The following is an 8,763-nucleotide window of genomic DNA, read 5'->3' on the forward strand; positions in this document are numbered from 1 at the left end:
TTCTAAATTATATCTTTTTCTTATACAAGATTTAAATTCAAATTTTTACTTTAAAAAAATTGAATTTATTAATAATCGTACTAAAGACTTGTTAATACGTTAAGTTTAATTAGGATTTAACATCATACTTTGTAACGAATTATGATTAAAGATTGATATTTATTTTCTCTCAATTTTTTCAATTTTATTTTCTCATTTCTTTAATTTTTTTTAAAATTATATCATGTGCATGTGTAGAACCCTCTTTTATAGGATTGGGACATAATCCTTAATAACTATTGGTTGTTAATTGAATTAAATATGTTCTATTAGTTTCTCCTAATTCTTGTTTATTAACTTTTCTCTTATGTGAAGCAATTGACCACCATTTAATTTAAATGTTTAGGGATGGTTCAAAAAGATGAATCTAATAGTTGGAATGATAGGAAAGAAAAATATTTTTTAAATCATATTAATAAATTAACAAAGAACTTAATAAATTTAATTAAATATATCTACACAAAAGTAGGAATTAGACTTCTCTTCATAAGGGAACAAAAATTACCCTAAGCTAATGCAAATTTAATGAGAATCAATATTAATATTAGGTTGGACAATTAACTCGATAATAATCATTTTGCAAATCCCCAATCCTAGAAATTACCTTGATGAGTCACTTCATTATCTTAAATTCAAAAATTTATCTTATCTTCAATCAAATCCACAATCTTTCATCTCGATCTTTTATAATATGAAAATTTCTCGATTCTTTTCTCAGTTCAACTTTTAGCAACTCTTAATAACTACAAATCTAAACTCGCGAACCTTAAAGAAAGAACAATAATTTAATAGTGAGCAACACCCGGTGACATATCACCCAATATTTCAACAGTTAAAATAAATAGCGACGATCAAATTTGAGACTATGTAAACAAAGCAGGGTACATAGTTGTAGTTGGGGATTGTCTCCCACATCCAAGTTGAAAAACGACTTATTGGCCATTTCCTATGTTCAAAAGAACCACACTCTTTAATCCTTCATTTGTGTAATGTTTACAGATCTCGAATACTTCAGTTAAATGTGTCCAATATTACATCTTTAATCTCTGTCATCAGTAACACGTACGATTATAAACTTATACTTCTGATGATAAATTACCTTATCATAGTTCAAACCGCTTTGTATACATGTCAAACATCTCCGAAGATGATAGTTGTGGCTCCTGCAAATCCAATTTCAAACCATTTTCAGTACCAACTTCATACTTTATAGGAAGTGTCTATTGTGAGGTGACGGTCTCTCCTCCCTTATATACATTCCTTTAATCGTCTCATGCCGAGAATTAAACATGTTAAGTCTAAAATTAATGATTATGATTGGTCAAATAACTATCGGATAGTATGTCTTCCGATAAACTTAACTACGATCGTTACAACAGATTATGATATACATCTTTTTAATATTTGGATTTGAGATTAATTCAACCTTAGAAAATAGGATTAAATTGTGAGGTGAGAGATGTTGCAGCTGGATACATTACTTTAATGATATAACTAGTGGATGTCCATCACTATTCCAAAATAAAGCTTATGAGTCACGGTATTTTATATTAATGTATGTGATGAGTGTGAAAGAGAGAGCAATACCTGTCGGATTTCCGGGCCAAGAAATCTATTTAACAGTGAAGCAATTGGGCCATTTAGTCGTACTATGCCTGTTTTTGTACCACGGATGGTTGAACGCATTACACTGAGCAACCGACCATAACTCAGACCAGGTTCATTTTGCACCGTTTGGATGAAACTATAAGTCAATGCCCCAGTAACTACTTTGCCACTTAAGGCCTACACACATAACCCATATCAATTCATGAATCTTTAATTATCTCCAAACAGTGATAATTAAACTTTACATGATAGTTTTTACAAGCTGGAAAAATATTACATACTGAGGTATCTATGGAGATCTGACCATCCTCGCAAGCTGAAATACAAATTACTAGCCCTCCGCTTGCACCTTTGTCATTTCTGCAACATCTACGATCTTCCCATGTGTAATATCCTTCCCTGATATAACAGAAGAAACGGATTCAATTCACCAAGAGAATGCTAGCAATACATTATGATTTCTAACACATTTTTTATTATCAGTTAAAATTTATTAAAAACTATGATATCATGAGAATTGATTTAAATAAGACGTCACCAAAATGTGAGTTCCAATAAATTTGAGTTAGTAATAGAATGTGTTCGCAATAGTATATTAAAAAAAATGTGTCGTTAGCATAGGCAAATTAAAGAGGTGTTCAATGTTTATAAAGCAAGCATTCCTAAATAATTGACCTGTTCATCTTGCACATAAAAGATAAATCAAGAAGAGTCCCACTATGGCATGCATCAATAATGGCATGAAGTTTAGCACCACGTGGTAGTGGACTAACAATTGCAGCGTTAATCTCAGTATCTAGTATCTTCCCGTGCTGTTCATAATCAACAGGACATATTGCTTCACAAAACCCATCCATGTTCATTTCCCTTGTCCCATGTCCTGAGAAGTGGAACACCAATGAATCCCCTGACTGGCTACTCTCAATCAACCACCTCAAGGCCATTTGAATGTTAGTTTTCGTTGGAATTCTTAGCGGGTTTTTCTCCTCCTTATCATCTGCGGGTAGGTTCTCAATGTTCAGATACATATATACCGTACACATAGGTTCTGAATCTTTAGGAGATGTGTAAAGTTAAAATAATAATAATAATAAAAAGAATATAATTACTTACCATATGCATTGTTCTACCTCAATATTGATATTTACTTGTCAGCCCATATAAATTTTATCTCAAACATTCATACATATAGATATTTATTTCTACATAAAACATAAAACATGCATGCAGTATCTTAGGTCATGTTACTATTATTCTGATGGAGGACCATCCTTGGTACTTCACTTCATGTGAGACCCATCACATGGTTCATGGCTATGGCCAATTTGAGTAGTATAGAATTTATTGCTTTATTCCAATTTTACCCTTGTATTTTGGGGTATTTTAGTCATAGGGTTTATTTTCTTTGTATTTCTCATTTTACCCTTGTATTATGGGGTGCTTTAGATGATTAGGGTTTTAATTTTGGGCTAGGGTGTTACATGAGGAGGTGACGCATTTTTTGGTGAGCATTGGACCTATTTTTGGTGTTAGAAAGGCTTAGGCCCAAGTGGAGGGCAAAGGTTGCATGGACTTATCATGCACCTAGAAATAGCCAATCTAACCCCTTAGATTCCATCCTTGGCCACCAAGTAGCATCTAGGGTTCATTTGGCATTTCATTTGGAGTGCATTTGCCTTGTGAATTTCGGCCATGCATTGCTCCAAATGCAACCCTAGATGCCTCCCCTCCTATAAATACCCAACACCCCACCACTTGTAAATACTTTGGATTATATGATATTGAGTGAGCCTTTTGTGCCTCAAAATCCATCCTTAGTCACTAGTTAGTTTCGGCTAACCTCCTCCTATCTCCACCCTTGGAGAATAGGAAACCTAGAGTGGCCTCCACCTACACTTGGAGTGAGCCAACTTGAGCAACCATACACCAACCCCTCTAAACACTTCCGCCCAAACACCTCCTATCCACGCCTATCTTCATTCCTTCACCATAACCCTCCCTTTGTCTACCCTTTGGTGAGCTTAGATCAAGGGCAAGGTCTCCTCCCTTTGTTTACTATTATTCTTCCATCAAATTGTAGTTTCACTTCTTTAATATATATAATAAAGATTTTCAAGAGTCGGTGTTTATTACATTAAACTTTAATTCTAATAAAAAATAACATTATGATACTATATTGGGTTTTGTCTTTATTTCCAATGTTAAGAGAGTATATATATGAGAATACCTGTGAGCATGAGAATGGAGTCGCTAGGAAACCCAAACTCCTTAACCAGAAAGTATTTCATGCATTTGACATCATTTATGGAGCCTTTAAGACCGTAACTCTTTCCATGGTAGCGAATTCCACATAGCACTGCTCGCTTTGAGCCATATACATGGTAAGATGGCATTAGTGATGATGGCTGAGGCTGAGGCTGAGGATAATAGCCAAAGTGAGTTATCCCATAATAACCCGAATTGTTGTTAACTGAACTAGCCATTATGGTATTTACAAAGCCTCTAAAACGACCTGCAATGTGATGAACGTTGCTGTAGGCTTGACTCCAAGGACTTGTGGTGGGTCCAATCCATGTGATGCCATGGCACACTGCACACTCAAAGACTTGCACCTCTTGTGGAACCACCAATAGTCTTCCACACTGATTACATCTTTTTTGTCTGTTTGTCATTTGTTTCCCTAAAGATTGATGAATGGTGTATTAGAAATTATGAACGCAATGGAAACGATGGAGTGACTTTTTTCAAACGTGTCTGTGAAATTCAGTTTCCGCTATCTATTTGGAGGGTAAGATGCGGAATAGGATTCCAATTGCTTTTTTCTAGTGGAGAGTGAATAATATTCACTTGCTTGTTTTTCTGTCGATAGGACGTTACTGCTGATAAAGAACGAGGAACAAGGAACCAATGAAATGTATTCCAGCTTTTTATTTATAAGAGAAAGAATAAGAAAATAAAATAAATTAATTTAAATTTCTAACATGATTTATCAAAAACTCTTTTATCCGAGTTTTCCAAAATCTTAGATATAAAAACTTGATTTTAATTTATTGAAAGTTTTTTTTTTATAAGTATTTACAGATAAAAAAGGAGTTTGTTGCAATATTTGATGGTGAGGACTGAGGAGACAAGAGTACAAGCATATTCCTGCAAGTTTTGTACAGTGGAATCAATGGTTGTGTTTTTCTTTTCTTCTTTTCAGTGCATGGATGCCCGTGATTTAAATGAGGAGGTCCTCCTTTACAGCCAAGAATGAATTTTCTTGATAGAATTCATTTGTTCCTCGTTGAAATTACTAGATAATTAAGTAGATATATATGATAAAGGATTAACTGGTTTGGACGTGCCTCATTGTAGAGGACCTTTAAATTTTCTTTGTCGCCCTAATTGTTTATATAACCTTCGCACATTGCTCTTACATATGCAATTTATAAGAAACAAATATCAAATTAAAGAGATTCCAATTACTGTTACATTGATGAATTTGGTGATCAAATTAAATTTCAAATAAAATGGAAGAACGAGGTACAAGAAGTGATGAAAGATTGTATTAAGGCACACTTAGCTTTCAATTAATCTGTCTCACACTACATTTGATGACTTTCAATTGAAAATTCAGGAAGGAAAATGAAATGCTAGTTGCAATTTTGAGGAGCAAGAGTTGAAATTAATATATAGAGACTGTATGGAATTGTGATAGCTCTAATTGCTGGTGCCTTTCTGCGACTATACTATTTATCAGAAAATATAGTGTTGCAACCAATTAATAACTCATCGCAGGATTGTCTTTTGAAACTTACGTTCTCACAATGTGAACAATGTCGTAGAAACATCAAATTTCTCCGATGATGATAATAGAGGGTCCTGCAATGTTTATTCAGTTTCATCATAAAAACTATATCTCTCGCATATCACAAATAGTTTTTGGGGGGCAAAATACACATGCATGTACGTTACGTGGAAATTAGGGACATTAATAAATGGTGATGGAGTCCAACCTGAGCAATTTTACGATTGAAGATATGTTGCAATAAGCGGTTATTGCATCTGCTTCGGTTAATCTTTTTAATTTCGTCGTGCATGTTTTGAAGGAGACGTCCATAAGTTATTTGAGGGTATTCTTGGATTGTTTTTGTGAAAAGATAAGTGAGAACACCATTCATTCCCTTTCCACCAAATACCTACGTAGGTTTCTCAAATCATTGAACTGCATTGCATTTGCATTGTGTAATATAAAAATTATTCCTTAGATTAATTCTTACTGCACTATCAGCAGCTGTCTGATTATCTTCACATGCACTAAGACAAATCGCCAATCCACCACTTGTATGTTTTCTTATAGGTTCTTTTGAAGGGGGCTTGTTATCCTCCCAAATGCCACTGCAACCATACAACTCACAAGTTCAAATTCTTTATGTAGAGTGCATTACCAATAAGAGTGCGTGGTTGGATTATTCATTATTTCGTGTTTGAAGTTTGCTAGCTACCATATTATCGAAAAAAGTCTAGATTTATCAGACTCACACCCAATTTATATACACTTCAGTTTTCTTAATTTTGTCTTATATAAGACTTCTTTCTCCAACGCTCTCCCTCAAATCCGACTAGATTGGGAACTTGGGACTTGCTTACCATCATCCATAGTTTGGTGTTATAATTTTTGTTTATTTTATTGTTGGCCTTATTCTGCATATGTTGACCTTGTCCTTGAGTTACAAAGATTATAGGTCAATTCTAATGTTTGTTTAGCCTGGTTTGGGCCTTTATTTTGTTAATTTTATAAGTTTAGTTTTCTTTTTATAGATTAACATAAGTTGAGATGTGATAGTGATACCATATTAAATCATAAAGCGTAGGCCCATTAGGAGTGTACATCAGTTTTTTAGTTTTTGAGAAACTTTGAAGATGTTTAGATAATTTTTTCTATAAATATTTTTAATGGAAGAGAATAAAAAGAAATAATAAAAATAAACTTTTTTGAAAATTATTAACTTCTGCATAAATTAATTTAGAGAAATTCTCTCTTATTAACTTTAAAAATATTTTTCTTTTTAATAACTTATGTTTATGTTATTTTAGTTAATAGATAAACTAATTTCATTTTTTTTAATCTTTTTTCATTATAGTATTATATAAAAATTTATCAACAGTCCTTAGTTTCCCGATAGGTAAAAATGAGAATTCAAACAGAAAATGAAAAGAAGTGCACTTACTCTTCACGTTGATAAACATAGAGAAGATCAAGAATTGTTCCACTATGACAAGCATCAACAATAGCATGAAGCGTGACGCCTTTCTTTAGGGGCCAAACAATGGTTGAATTTAATTCATTGTCAATGATCATTCCTTCTCTCAAGAAATCAACAGGACAAAGAGTCTCGTCAAACCCATCAATTTCATCTTCTTTGAAATCTGGCTGTTGCAAACCGTGTCCCGAGAAGTAAAACACCAATGAGTCTCCTGCCTCACAGTCCTTCACAAGCCACCTTAAGGATTCCAATATGTTGTGTTTCGTTGGTATTAAATTCTCATTCTGCTCTTGTTCTGAAATATTCATTTTACTTTTCAAATCAGAAAATTTTCTGACACTTTGAGGATGTTGAATATGTTACTGAAAGCAGACATGGTCAAGAAACAATTTAGTGGTACCACAAGGTCAAGAAGTATATTAATTGTTTTACAAAACATTTTTTTTAAGAAAGCATAACTTCTCCTCACTAAGTTGGATTTATAGAGAGTCACAACTCCATGCTCAAGGTGAAGATTGAATCCCAGTCTTTTTGGTTAAGACTTGAGATATAAAATTTTGGTTGCAAAACAATTTTTGAAATCAAAAACTGACAAGAGAAGAAAACAAGCATTTAGTAATTGCAATCATATTAACAGACTTTCAAATTGGTTGTTAACTAAATTCTCATTCAATTTCTATAGTATATAGTATAAGAAATTTTTTTTTCCTTGTAAAGTACCAAATTACTGTATAAGCATTAATACAAACTAGAAAGATATAACTGAATAAGTGAAATCCAAAGGAACAGAAGAAACATAATAAATTTCTTGAGATACCCGTGAGGACTCGAATGCAATCCTTTGGAAACTTAAAATTCTTGATGAGAAGTTCCTTCATGTTCCTGATGTCATTCATGGTTCCTTTGAGCCTAAGTTTCCTTTTGTAAGAAACTCCACAGAGAACCGCACGTTTGTTATATCTGCTAGTGCTAGGCAAGGCTGAGAAAGAAGGCATTGAAGGAGAAAATGGGCCACTCAGCAAATTCACATTTTTGTTGGAACTTCCAAGATCACCAAGTTTGAACAATTTGGCTCCAATTTTCCTCACTGGACGGCATATTCCAGAGTCTTTCTTTGAACTTTGTGATCCCAAAGTTGAACTACTAACATTAAGGCACACACAACAACAGAGACACTCTGGTTTGCAACTTTTGCAGGCAACTTTTGCTTCCCCATTTGACTGAGAAGTGGAGATATTTTTGGATGCATAGGAACCATGCATACAAGTGCTTGTGGGAGATGAAACACCCTTTCTGTACCTTCTGTATTTAGATTTATCTTCCATAATTCCCACTGTAGTTTTCTCTGTTGGCCAAGCACGTAGGAAGCATCGAAATTTATGATGCTATTGTTGCACAGCATAGGCAAATCATACTAGGCTCTCAACTCTCACCATTCTTCATGCACTTGCACTTCCCTTCACGTTAAGTAAACTTTTCTAATCATTGAAAATACATAATTGACCGACTAAATTATATTCATACCTTTTTAGATTTCGTGTGATTGTATATATTTTTTTTTTTCTATCGTTACACTAATTCTTTTAATTATTTAAATAATATTGTATCAATATTTCTTAGACGATAACTTTCTTAAGTTTTTTTCTTTATCAATGAACATGTTTCATACTGTATTATAGTCATATTGTATTCACATAATATGACTTTGATAAAGAGTAAGTCAGGTGTTTAAAAAAAAAGTGTAATAATTGTTTTTCTTTTCTTTCTATATAAAAAAATGAGACAAATATAGAATCCAATCCTACTTTGGGAGATGCTTACTTTTAACAAGTCTAAGTTAAGGTTAGTCAATTCTCCAACGTAGGAG

At 33.4% G+C, this 8,763-nt stretch overlaps 2 protein-coding genes across 4 annotated transcripts; both read right to left on the reverse strand.

Annotated features, from left to right (window-relative positions):
- Positions 1-233: 233 nt before the first annotated feature.
- LOC109804728 (metacaspase-1) lies at positions 234-4,569 on the reverse strand. 2 transcript variants are annotated; one of them, XM_029272748.2, is made up of 6 exons: positions 4,160-4,568; positions 3,875-4,064; positions 2,323-2,644; positions 1,929-2,046; positions 1,627-1,824; positions 234-1,202 (listed from the first exon to the last, which is right to left on the reverse strand). In XM_029272748.2, exons 1-6 carry the CDS (start codon positions 4,229-4,231, stop codon positions 1,143-1,145), a joined length of 960 nt encoding a protein of 319 aa, XP_029128581.1. In that variant the 5' UTR covers positions 4,232-4,568; the 3' UTR covers positions 234-1,142. The 2 variants fall into 2 exon arrangements, with proteins under 2 accessions (XP_029128581.1, XP_020222149.2); XM_020366560.3 differs by having other exon boundaries at positions 236-1,202; positions 3,875-4,569.
- Positions 4,570-5,192: 623 nt separating this feature from the next.
- On the reverse strand, positions 5,193-8,505 carry LOC109804731 (metacaspase-1). Of its 2 annotated transcripts, XM_020366564.3 has the most exons (5): positions 7,714-8,497; positions 6,861-7,191; positions 5,910-6,027; positions 5,646-5,828; positions 5,193-5,511 (listed from the first exon to the last, which is right to left on the reverse strand). In XM_020366564.3, exons 1-5 carry the CDS (start codon positions 8,219-8,221, stop codon positions 5,452-5,454), a joined length of 1,200 nt encoding a protein of 399 aa, XP_020222153.1. In that variant the 5' UTR covers positions 8,222-8,497; the 3' UTR covers positions 5,193-5,451. The 2 variants fall into 2 exon arrangements, with proteins under 2 accessions (XP_020222153.1, XP_029128506.1); XM_029272673.2 differs by lacking the exons at positions 5,646-5,828; positions 5,910-6,027 and having other exon boundaries at positions 7,714-8,505.
- Between the last annotated feature and the right edge of the window lie 258 nt (positions 8,506-8,763).

The sequence above is a fragment of the Cajanus cajan genome, chromosome 2, assembly GCF_000230855.2.
Source record: "Cajanus cajan strain Asha chromosome 2, NIPB_CcT2T_4, whole genome shotgun sequence".
Classification (NCBI taxonomy): Eukaryota; Viridiplantae; Streptophyta; class Magnoliopsida; order Fabales; family Fabaceae; genus Cajanus; species Cajanus cajan.